The 12,507-nt window shown below is 46.5% G+C and overlaps 4 protein-coding genes across 4 annotated transcripts; all 4 read right to left on the bottom strand.

The window, feature by feature from the left end:
* Window positions 1-74: 74 nt before the first annotated feature.
* Window positions 75-3,683, bottom strand: tcsB (putative sensor histidine kinase/response regulator TcsB/Sln1; the record flags this gene model as incomplete). The annotated part of the gene is made up of 7 exons (XM_056898363.1): window positions 75-156; window positions 225-364; window positions 412-535; window positions 591-2,837; window positions 2,898-3,467; window positions 3,517-3,551; window positions 3,600-3,683. The coding sequence occupies 7 exons, from the start codon at window positions 3,681-3,683 to the stop codon at window positions 75-77; spliced, it is 3,282 nt and encodes a 1,093-aa protein (XP_056750439.1).
* Window positions 3,684-5,555: 1,872 nt separating this feature from the next.
* On the bottom strand, window positions 5,556-6,166 carry aspf34 (cell wall protein PhiA; the record flags this gene model as incomplete). Its single annotated transcript, XM_056898364.1, has 2 exons — window positions 5,556-5,812; window positions 5,872-6,166. The coding sequence occupies 2 exons, from the start codon at window positions 6,164-6,166 to the stop codon at window positions 5,556-5,558; spliced, it is 552 nt and encodes a 183-aa protein (XP_056750440.1).
* A 1,043-nt stretch (window positions 6,167-7,209) lies between these two features.
* Window positions 7,210-8,708, bottom strand: N7537_007308 (putative amino acid transporter; the record flags this gene model as incomplete). Its single annotated transcript, XM_056898365.1, has 2 exons — window positions 7,210-7,269; window positions 7,335-8,708. 2 exons carry the CDS (start codon window positions 8,706-8,708, stop codon window positions 7,210-7,212), a joined length of 1,434 nt encoding a protein of 477 aa, XP_056750441.1.
* A 2,033-nt stretch (window positions 8,709-10,741) lies between these two features.
* On the bottom strand, window positions 10,742-12,236 carry N7537_007309 (uncharacterized protein; the record flags this gene model as incomplete). Its single annotated transcript, XM_056898366.1, has 5 exons — window positions 10,742-10,857; window positions 10,916-11,005; window positions 11,059-11,301; window positions 11,343-11,841; window positions 11,916-12,236. 5 exons carry the CDS (start codon window positions 12,234-12,236, stop codon window positions 10,742-10,744), a joined length of 1,269 nt encoding a protein of 422 aa, XP_056750442.1.
* Window positions 12,237-12,507: the final 271 nt, after the last annotated feature.

A 12,507-nucleotide genomic window follows, 5' to 3' on the forward strand; every position in this document is an offset into this window, starting at 1 on the left:
TCTCTTAGATGAATACCTAGCTGGCTGCAATATACCCTCTTTCTTTCCTGTCTTTGAGGAACGATGTATCATTCTCAGGGTCCAAATTCCGTTTCCTCAATGATGGTGGAAAATTTGCTAAGGACTTGCTTCAACGCAGGCCTTCGAATAGGTTTACTACTTTAGTCAGCAGCAGATCGAACCTTGCAAGCGTCCATGGATGTGCCTCGTTAGCACCAACTGACCTCATGAACATGTCCATCCCGCAATCAATGCAGTCCTTGATGTTGCTTTCTTCTGCAAATGCACTCAATGCGACAATGGGTGCAGAATAACCCATCTGCCGTATAAGTCGGGTGCTCTCGAGACCATCAAGGATCGGCATCTGTATTAATTAGTATTTTCACGACTGCGCGAAAACAAGCTTCTTACTTGGATGTCCATAAAGATTAGATCAAACACATCTCCCTTCTCCATATTCGATTTGACAGTGTCATATGCCTCCTGGCCGTCTTTAACAATTGTTACATCGTAAACCTCCTCCAGCGCAAGCATCCTAGCATGCAAGTCAGCATTTAGAATATCTCACGGAGAATTCCATTAGTGCGCACCTTCGAACTACTTCCTGATTGACGGTGTTATCTTCAGCAATCAACACACGTATCCGTTTTGAGCCATCGCCCTTGTCGTATGAACTTTTATTGGATGGCAAATTGCTAGGTACTGACGCAGGAGACGATGGAACAGTCGGTGTGAAAAATGGTTGACTCAATCCAATCAAACGTGGTTGTATCTCCGACTTTTCAAATCCAGGCGCAGGGGGTTCGCTCCTCACTGACCCATGATTTGAGGGTGTGCGCGAGGCGTTGGAAAATTCTTCCAAGGACAGAACACTTGGGGTCCGCGATCCTGGGATGCTTGAAGCATATGTGCTCGGGGCCAATTCTTTGACATATCCCAAGGAGACTCTCAAAGTAAAAAGAGACCCTTTGCCTTCTTCACTATCTAGCAGAATGTCACCTCCCATAATTTGGGATAACTGAGCACAAATGCTGAGACCCAGACCAGTTCCCCCGTATTTCCGGTTCAATCCCAGGTCACCTTGAACGAAAGGATCAAAGATACGCCGGTGGAGATGGCTAGGAATACCTGGCCCGTTATCTTGAACTTCAAATTGAAAGTTAAGTTGGCGAAGATTAGACTGTGACGCTCTTTGCTCTTTGGTTTCATCCTCAGCCATATCCACAACGTCATGGATCGATAAGTTGGCACTTGAGCCGCTCTGGGACCGTATTCGTGAGTTGCGTCGAGACGTTTCTTTCGAGGTCAGATGGGTTCCAAGTTCCAAAGGTTCATCCACGAGGCGGATGCGAACTTCCACTTTCCCATTCTCGGGTGTAAATTTGAGACTGTTGCTGACCAAATTGATCAGTACCTGGAGGATTCGATGTTGATCACCCCAAAGGACCATGTCTGCGAGTCTGCCAGGCTGCGTTGAACCAAACCCTGAATTGGTCTGTTCCAATTCGCTTTCGCGGCATAGAGTGCCTTTTGGCTCGGTCACTCCGCCAGAAACAAAGTTGACGCTGAAGTCAATCTGTTTCTCATGGACTTGATTTTGGAAGATGATGGCCAGTTGCGATCGAACATCAGATAACTTGAATTCTTTCTCCTCGATCTGGATAGCCTGGTCAAATTGATTCTTACTGAATGTGAGCAAATCGTTCAAGAGGTGCAAAAGAAGATCGCCTGACTGATAGACCACCTGAAGCGACTTTTTGATCCGGGCCAGGTCCTCCTCGCCCATACACACGGCACACATGCCAAGAATTCCATTGAGGGGTGTTTTGAGCTCGTGGGATATGTTGGCGATAAACAAGGTTTTGCTCTCGTTAGCAGTCTCTGCGGCTAGTTTAGCATGTTCGAGCTCTCTAGTGCGCTCAGCCACTCGCTCTTCTAGCCGATTGTACTGGATTGTGAGCTCGTCCGACATCTCATTGTAAGTTTTAGTCAACTCCGTAAGCTCGTCCGTTACACAATGTCTTCTTTCTTTGACCCGGGCCGGTATCTGAAAGCCTCGGGAATATTTTGGATTATTGATGCTTGTGGAACTGTTGAATCGCCCCAAGGGACGTTGTAGTCGTTTCACCCACATGCTAAGGGGGGGTTTCTCATTCATGTGTTCCACAGTTCGCTCAATTGTATCCCCCTGTTCATCGTCGACTTTAAATCCAACGTGTTGTGGCTCTGCGGCGGTATTGTGTGGTGTAGTCTCTGGCTCCACGGATTTCTGGGCTGCTGCGCGGAGTCTTCGGATAGGGGCAACGGCCCAGTGGGTTAGAAGAGGGACCACGAGGATAATGGCACCCGCTGTGCCAAATACGCACGCAAGAATAATCTTGCGTAATCGGACAACTCGCGCAAATGCTTCCGAGTGAGTCTCTTCTACGAGGAGAATCCATTGGACAAGAGTGCTTTGAGGGCGGACTGCACCTACGGCAACATCCGCCCCTCGCTCGTTTCGGGTTGACAAGTGACTAATGACCCTGTTCACGTTCGAGTATGGTTGCAACACCAGTTGTAGAGCTGTTGGGTACGTAGAAAGGATAAACGGCATATCGGTTGACATCCCACTGTGCCGGCTAGCCTGGGTAGGCAGAGTAGGCTCGAAGATGTAGTGGACCTGCGCTCCACTAAGAGAGGCTGCACTAGCGGCAAACGTGGCGGTTGCGGGATGCTCACTGGAAGCAAAAGTGTTTGTTTTTCGTGAAGGTCCAATGAGGAGCACCTGGCCGGTATTTCCTAGCCCATCTCGCGAACTAACAACACGCTGTAGATTCGTGGCACTAGCAACAATACTGGGGGGGGTGATCAGTTTCAAGTCTAGCCTTTTCCTCGCCCTCGGAGAAGCTACTGACGTTATGAAACCCAAAATTTCTGTATCTGAAGTGTTGTTGACAATCGGCAAAGTCAATGACACAAGAGAGAAGGAGTTGTTGACTTTCAATGGACCAAGAAGCAGAGCCGAGTCCAAACCAAGTGTATAATCAGGGAATGGATAGACAACCGTTGAGTCGTTGTCGTCTAGCCCGCTAAGATAGGTCAGATTTGGATACAGGGAAGGGGGGTAGCCCAGCCCATCATTTCCTAATCGCACAGAAGTCCCATTCGAGTAGGTATATGGAAGGGTGATGTCCGGCACACTGTCACTGGTCTGGTTTAACAAGGTCTGACCTGCTCCTTTGCCATCCTTCGAATATATGATGGCCTGGTAAAGGTCCAAGTATCCACGACTACCTAATGCAGATTGGACGTCGACGATTGGATTTGTCCAGTTCTCGTCAGACGTGTTTCCCGCATAATAGCGTTTCAAGGCTGATTGAATCAGGATTCGCGTGGCGATGAACTTGCAGCTTGTTTCGAGAAGGTCCAAATTCGAAGCAATCTGACTAGCCTTGGTGGTCGCAACGAGTTCGAGGCCCTGCGATCTGCTCGAATGTTAGATTTTGGCTCTGCATATTAAGAACTAGCACATACTCGACATCGACTACAAAGTTGTAGGTGGTAAACCACTAAAATAGTCAGACTCGGCTCTCATTCGTGCGATTGCAACTCTCTACCGTTGCGATGGCTAGCACCGCGACCCCCGAGACCGCAGTTAGCAACACCAGCAGCCCAAGCTGCACAGCAATGGGAATCCTCATCCGATCACATAAGACCAAGGATGGGTAAAATTGATGAGTTTGTCTGATCGCTATCACAGTCAAAGGACAGATCAATCGTAGAAAAGACCAGATACCTGTTGAAAGTCAACGTCCGTGCCAAGACCCTTGTTTTGTGACACCTACATTAGTTCTTCAGTTATTCCAGGTGTTCTTTGTCCTTTTTTTTTATTTTCGATATTTTTCGAGTTCTAGAGAGAAAGCTGAAGAAATAAAGTGAAAGTGGAATGGAAACTTGAGGAGAAACGAGGATAAAAGATAGGGGAAAGCAAAAACCGGTCAGAAACAGTCTAAACGGGACTAGATGCATCGAATGCGGCATAAGCAGGATATTTTTGTAAACTGACACACGACTTATCCTCTTTTACATGTTATGCTATATTTATTTAAGAGAACCCTTAGCTTTCTAACGTGGAACTTAGTCCAAATTGCCGACTCAAATTCCAACGCGATTGGACGCATATTGTAGCCGACATGTCAGATTCGATCTTTCCATTAGCTACATCTTTTTTGTTTTTTTGGATTTCGTCAATTTGATAGAAAATTTGTGCTTGCGGGGAAACAAATCTCTATATAGTTATTTATTTATACGGATTTTGACCTAAGCGAGTACATGGAGAGTACATAGCCAGATTAACAATCTATATACAAACCGTCAAAGTCTTTACCCACTCGCTATTTCCGCACCAAAACTGACTGAGTTTGAAACCGATTCTCTCTATGAATTTATATGGCAATAATTCTTTAAATACTTTTTAATAAAATATCAGTATCAGATTGACAAAATATTACTTTCTGGATATTCTAATATATGTGGCTGTTAAGTGGTAACTGATTGAAATATAAATATCAAGGTGAACCTCCGTTATATATAGTAGCTCTCATACTAAACTCGCGATTGAAATCAATTGTTAAGCTTTGAAAATTGACCACTATTTATCTAAAATACTTTCTCACATAATTTATATGTAATTTACCCTAGGTTTGAAATGATACTGATTATAAAAATAATTAAAAACTATGTTGCTGTATAAATTTATCAAGAGAACAGCGTTCAAAGTTGGTCAGTTTTGGTGCGGAAATGGCGAGTGGGTAAAGACTTAATAACCCCTACGTATACTTCGAAGGAAAATCTCACTCACAGGATCAGACTAGACCAGAGAGAATAACATAAGGGCAATAGCAGATCTAAACCACTTCTCAGAGGATGATTCCCTCCATTAACCTTGGTAGTGCTGCCTGTAGCTTAGGGTTTTAGTCACAGCCTGATTGTTGGAAGTGTCGCTGGTAAAATACAATATTGGAGTATCGTCTGGAATAATGCAGCTCCCTGCCACCATGTTCCATCAAGTTTGCCCGGAATGTGGCCGGTGATGTTGGATGTGTACGTCAACATGGTGTTGAAGGCCGCAGTCGCTGCCACATGCCTAATAGATCTTGATTGCGGAGAGGCGTCTAATAATCGAAGTAGCAATGGTTAGTGTTCAACGAGGAAAATAACACAGCCATTTTGACTACTAGACCGTAACAAAACCTTTAGTTCCTGTTTAGGGCCAAGGGGGTCCATATTCCTAGTTCGACATTCGAGCCTCGAATGATCAATAAACTCAATAGGCACAAAATACTACATCCCTCAATCTATGTAAGGAGTGACAATAAGAGCAAAGAGGAGAGAAGAAGGATTGATTCTCTACAAACAGAGGCTAGCTAAATAGCGAGATGGACGCCCGACAAACTAGGCATCAAAACATCAAGACAGACGATCCGTCTCAAGAAGGATATGCCGACATTTTACAAGAAGTATAGATATTTAACAAATTCACAAAATGATGCTCCATAGTAACCTTGGAACATCTACTGGGTGTAGCTGCAGCCATTGGGGTTCGAGGTCTCCACGACACGAGCGGCAACGCCCACACAGTCGGTGTTGCCAGCAGGGTTGGCAACGCCAGCAGAAGCCCAGATGCTCCAGGCACCGTCAATGCTGTTGGGGCAGGCAATCAGATCGTGTCCGTCGAACTGGAGGTGGCCATCCTTCTGGGCCCAGCCCTTGCGCTCGGAGTTCTTGGGAGTGGGCTGAGCACCAGTGGTGTATCCAATCTTGCCCTGGCCTGTATTATCAAAATCAGTTATTTGCCAACCTAGTGGGATTATGGAAGTGATAGCATACCCATGCCGGAGCGATCAACGTAAATCTCCTGGGGAGTGGCGGACTGGTCGTAGAGGTACAGAGCACCGTCATTGATGTAGAAGGTAGCCTGCTGCTCCTCAGGACGAGCGCAACTGGCACCCTGGCTAGGCAGACCAGCGAAGATACTGCTCTTAGCAGCGTTGAACGCAGAGTATTGGACACCGCTGCCAGAGTGAATAGCCACAATACCGAATGTCTTAGACTGGGTGGAAGGGGCGGCGGCCGAGGCAACAGCACTGACGGAAGCAGCGATGGCGAGGTTCTTGATCTGCATATTGGCGGAGAAGGGAGATGAGAAGATTGGGTTGAATTGAAAGAATTGAGAGGATTAGTAGTTGATATTACTTGAATGCTGAAATATTTCCTCTTCTTATAGTTCCCAGGTGAGCGCCACTGCCGTCGCCGAGGTTGATGTCTCAGTCATGGAGACTATTCTCGAAGCCAAAGCATCGGACTACATCAGGCTACAGCATCAATTTCCCGAAATTGACATCAGTGTGACTATTTTATGGGGTAATATTGCCGATCTCTCTCATTATAGTATGGATGTCTTATCCCTGAGTACTCTGTTCTCTGTATCCGTATAATATTCCTAGATGCAGATTCATTTATTCGAATCGCTAACTATATCTAGGAAATAAGCACTTTTTAAGTCATTTGTATGTTCGGAGTATTTACAGCAACCTCAGGTTAATTCTCAGCTTGGAATCCCCAACCAAAACACTTCATATTATTACTCCACATTTTGCTCATGTTTCTCCGACTTATAGTAGTACCCACGATATCCGAATCAAGGCCAATCAGGGTCTAATTACTTTATGCACTGGAGAAACATACCATATAATAATAGGTGTACACTATTTCAACCGGTTTTTCTGACTTGTTTTCGGGCGGACATATTATTAAGGCTGAGAGGGAGTCGTCAAGGTCCCTTAACAACCTTGGAAGTATCTATAAATAGAACTGGAGTAGCTCACCGCTTTTCCTTCGAAATTCTTTGCTTCTATCTACTCCAGGGGCAGAGTATGTTGTCCTATGTGCATTTCAAGATCATACAGAGTAGTGTTCGTCAATCCTGGAAAGAACCTTTGTTATCACTTATAAATATTGAATGGGATGGATACTATAATACATATACAAATTTCGCTTCTTGCTCCGGATTCCATGATGAACCATGAAGATGCAACGCCTAGAAATGAATTTCCCTTCTCGAACCAAACCAGGATTCAGGGACTAATTTCTGTACAAGCACCAGCTTGAGCACGCTCATTACTCATGTTGAGATATGCTAATAACCCAAAAAAAAGGCAATTGACCTTACTCGGGAGCAGCGCACGTGAAGACACCACGAACTTCTCCTTTGTCGTACTTGATGACCTAGTTGAGCGAGTTAGCAACACAAGTCCTGTCACAAGACAGACTATCATGGAACAGAAACTTACAATGTCATCAATGCTAGAATAGGTTCCTCCGACAAGTACCACCATACCGATTAGGAAAATCACGGCGTTGAGGAATGCCAGCATCATGTTCTTGGGCTCGCTCCAACTGCCTTTCCGAAGTAGCAGGAACCACATCATGGCAGGGAAGTAGAAGGTGAAACCGGAGATGAAAAGAGCAGAGGAGATTGAAAGCAAGTCGTTGAAAAAGGGAATCACCTCGGCAATGATAAATGCTACAACTGTGGCGGCGGTGATCACCGCCAGCCATGTCAGCCATCCCATCTTGGTGTTGATGAAACGGGTGGGGGAGTTGGCGAAGATACGGCCATGAACCAAACGCCCAAATACAACGGTATTGATCGAACCACTGATGAAGATCACAGGGAGAGCAATGCCGTATGCAACGCGGCTGAGGGTAGTTCCAGCAGATGTGAGTGCAGGGCTGGACACGTCCTGGCCAACAAAGGCATAGATCGTGGCACCAGTCACCGTGTAGATGATGATCTCGGTGATACCTAGCGCCCAGATCGACTTAATAAAGTCCTGAGGAGTGTGCATTTCGTCCATGAAGGAGAACTGGCACATGGCAAAACTGTAAGCGAAAACGATGTTCGTCACAGCGATGAAGGCCTCGGTAAAGGTGATGTTATCCTTCGGCCACGCAGACCATGCGACTCCGGAGAGTCCGCCGGGTGAGTCAGTCGCCTGCACACCCGTACCGATAATTGTGATTCCGATAGCAATGATGATGGATGCAAAATCGACATAGCCCAGAATGGCCACCTCGGTGAAACTAGGCGGGATGGCAAGTAACAGCAGGATGATGGCGGAAACCACAGCAAAAATGATCGAGCAAATGCTGGTTTTGGTGATGTCGAAGAATGCGATGGTTCCCGTCAGACAGTGAGAGGCCGTGAGGAAGATTAGTTGGAGGCCGAGCATGCCATTGACTAGCTCGTATCCAAAGCGACCACACCCTAACCGATGACCCAGCAACCGACCGGCATCGGCATAGTTTGCAACCTCGGGGAAGGCCAATTTGACCATTCCGACAATATAACTGGTATAGATGGCGATAAGACCGATGCCCACACAGCAAATCACACCGGGGACCATGCCTAGTGTTGCAAAGGTGGAGGGAATCGACAAACTGCCCAGTGCAATGGCTTCGACGATGAGGACAATGGTGAGTCGCTTCCAGCCGAGACGGTTGAACTTCTTGATGCCATGGTCATAGATGTTCCTCTCGGCCTCGCTCATTTCCCCGACTATGTCCCCCTCGAACGGCGGTGGGGGAGCATATGCGGCCTTCTCGCCCTCCGTCCCCATCACCTTGTTGGTATCATGGTCGTTAGAGATGTTTTCGAGGCCCATGATGGTGTTGGAAGTTGAGGCTAGTCTGCCAGGCGGAAACAGAAGGGAGGGAACCGGGTGTATAAGAAGGCAAATTTCGCGCACTTCAAATACGAGCACTATCAGGAGGTAAAGCATGATTTCCGTGACTAAAAAAGTTTTATGAGATCTGCTTGGCTGCTCCAACACGTGGAGTACGACGCCGACCCACTCATGTTGGTCGGTCACCCAACGAGATCACCGGAAACAGGGTGGAAGTGGGCGGAAGTGGGATGACAGTGGATTTTCAGGGCGAAGCGCAGCCCAGGGCCCCTGTTTAGTGTTCATTTTGCGATAAGAAGGTTCGGAACGTTAGGTAAAAGAAATGCAACATTGGTGTAATACGTAGCTCGAGGGCCACTTTGAGGGCCACTTGAGGGCCATGTGCTTTGACAATGGCACACTATGGAGTTGTCTCCCCGCGTTACTGATTGCGGGGGGAGGTGACTTCACAAATGAGTAGAACAAGCATATTGAAAATAAAGAACAATGGTTATAGAGATTTAGAAGTTTTTCTTCTAATGGCGCCACAGAAGATCCCGAGAGCCGACTTGCCAATGAAAGACTCGGGTGTTGGCTGGGCGGGCGATAAGATTTTTTTGGCAGGGTCACGTGCTAGCTGCGAACAAAGCATATATCAGACAACCTACTTACATTTGTCCTATTTCCATACACACCGTACTTATCTATCCCTTACAGATTATACGAAGTACAAGGTTTGAATACCTCCGGTTATTCCTCTATCCTACTCTATACCATGCGAAACAACTCCTCTCCTCCAAAACCGACACCACTCTTGGAGTATGTGTAAAAACCTGGAGATGCGGAGCGCCACCAACGCCATTTGGCTTAGCGGCCATGGGAAAATAGCGCAACTATTGACTTCATGATTCGTTGTCATGCCCGAAATCTGAAATGGGATAGAATGGGTCCTAGAGACGGCTGGTCATACTTTGCAGACATCTTAGACATCATTGCGAGAAATCCCCCAGTCTCCAACTCATCTGTGGGACTCCCCCCCCCCCTTCCCTCTGTACTCCATACGTAATGAACTCAATTCCCCAACTTTCGCATCTATAACGTTGGGCATACTCCGTACTATGTGCCTACTTCATGATCAAGTGCTAATATCTGCAGACTAGTTTCTCCTTAATAGAGACTTGCGCTAGAAAAATCCATACACGAAAGCTGCGGGTCATCTCGGCCCATGCATGCACTATCAAAGCTGAAACACGGCACGCCCCATGCGCTATTAATTGTTGGGAGTCTCTTCTGCCCAACATATACTATATTCTTACTGAATATTCTGGTCATATAGACGTTCGTGCTAGTTCTACGTTTTCGCGCGCGACCTCTCTCGGCCGTAGCGATCTTCGTTCAGTTTGCTCATTCCACACCACCGTGTCAATGACTAGGCACTCCATGCGGGGCACAACGCCCGACCGCGGTATTCGTGTAATGTGACGTCCAAACAGAAGGGAGACGACTTCCTCAAGCGACTTTTCATACCTACAACAGGGGCTGTGCCAGTAATCTGACGATCGTACATAAGCACACGATCCAGGTGTGTGTTCCCCGTCCCTATCGCAATCATCGTCAGCACACGAGAACGCCCATTATATTAGATTTTCACACTCAAAACCTCGATGAAATCGTCTCTTGCTATTTACAGTACTCGGCTTAAAATCAATCATTATGAAACCCAGCCTATTCTCTTATATTTCCATCATAATCCCGCGCGATCACCCTTTTGTATCGAGTATGACTCGCTTAACACAATCTAGTCAACAGACAGGTAGGAGAGTGATAGGCCCTGATTAATCCCGGTTTCATTTCTGGGCCATGGAAGCAAGATTTCAGGAATGAACATCTACTATCTCGTGTCTCCTGATTCTATGCATACAACATAACTCATCGGTTCTACTTTTCCTACTTTTGTTACTACAGTGAAACCTCTGGGCAATTGACTCAACACTAAAACCTCACTACCACGTCAATTCTCTAGCAGGTCTCGACTAGCATGCTTGCTTCAAGCACTCGGTGATTGACTTTCCAACGTAATCCACGTTTTGTTTATTGAGACCAGCAATTGATATGCGAGAGTTGTCTGCCATGTAGATGTGGTATTGCTCTGAAGTCGCCATGTGTCAGTATTTCACTAAAATGGTAATTCCAACGACAGAACGAACCGCGAAGTCTTTGCACGACACTTGGGGACAATCCCAGGAATCCAAACATTCCGGACTGGCGGATGAGGTGCTCCCATGAGCCAGGTGCACCTAGTCATGTTAAAAGATCTTTGATCGTCTACTCCTGAACAGGCAGTACTTACCGGAGGACACCAGACTATCATACAATTCCGATCTCATGGAGCGAATACGGCTGCTCATTGTGATCAGATCATCATGCCAAGCCTCCCTAAGGGTAGCGTCAGCTAATATGGTGCTCGCAATTTTGGCACCATAGGCTGGAGGGTTCGAAACTTCAGAACGTTGAAGCATTTCAAGCATTGACTGGGTCTTTACAGCTGCTTGTTCGGTGCTAGTTGCTAGTAAAAAGCAGCCGACTCGTTCCCCTATCAAATGTTATTGACTATCATTTTGACCATGAACTAACCGTAGCACGGGTAGATACCATAGAGACCCATGTTTTTCGCAAAGGACAGACACACCCCAGCTTCCAGGTTCGTCTCCTCGATAAATAGTCGAATGGCAAAAGCATCAATTTCCACAATGCCGGAGTTGAACCCTAGATACGCAGCGTCAAAAAGTGGGAACAGCTGCCTTTCTTTAAAGAGTCGCGCAAGTTCTCGCCATTGCTCCTTGCTCGGATCACATCCTGTTGGGTTATGAGCACATGCATGGATGATAAACACAGAATTGGGCTCGGCCAATTTCAATGCAGAATAATAAGAATCAATGTCTAGATCTTTGGTCTCTGGGTTGTAATATCTGAAAGATTCACATTGGAATCCAAGGGACGAGAACACCTGATGGTGGTTCGACCAAGTCGGCTCAGGGATGTATATTTTGGGAAGATGTGCCTTGCAAGCTCTTAGCAACAGTCCAGCCAAGTGTAGTGCTCCAGTACCGGAAAGACTTTGGCAAGTCGCCAGCTATTTGTATAATAATCAGCTTTTTTTTTCTTACAAAAGATTCAATGTTGTGATGAGCATGGAGTTGCCAGTACTTTGTCCTGTTGCTTTTGAAATAGCTCTGGGCCCAGTGCTAACTTCGCAGCCTCTTTACGGAAATCTGCCAGACCGGCAATAGGGAGATATTCGTGATTCAACTTCTGTGATAGCGACTTCCGACTATTCCTGACCGAGGGAAGAACCCACGGGTTCCCATGCTCATCGCGGTACGTACCCTGGCCCAAGTTGACTTTCTTGGGGAATTTATCTGCAATGTACTGAGCAGTCAATGCAAAAATTGCATCGGGTGGGATGAAACGAGCCTGGTCAAACCAGGACTCAGTGGGAATGTTCCGGATGATGGTTTCAGAGGCCATTGTGTAAAGCCGGCTCGATTTAAGGGTGTGATAGAGAGATTGCATGGTCAATTTCGGGGTCTTGTTTATTATTAAAGAAAACTGAATGATATCATGCTCGGGCTCCAGGCCGAGTTGCCCCCCCCCCTCCCCCCGACCCGTACTTGCACAACCTCCTAAGTATATGATATTAGAATAATACGTATATATATCTCGGAAATAGGGCCGAGTCAAACAAACCAGATCCAACCAAATTCACAAATTAAAAAGAGTTCTAATTCGCTGATCGGGT

Source organism: Penicillium hordei (genome assembly GCF_028827395.1).
Source record: "Penicillium hordei strain IBT 12815 chromosome Unknown utg000004l_segment0_segment0, whole genome shotgun sequence".
Classification (NCBI taxonomy): Eukaryota; Fungi; Ascomycota; class Eurotiomycetes; order Eurotiales; family Aspergillaceae; genus Penicillium; species Penicillium hordei.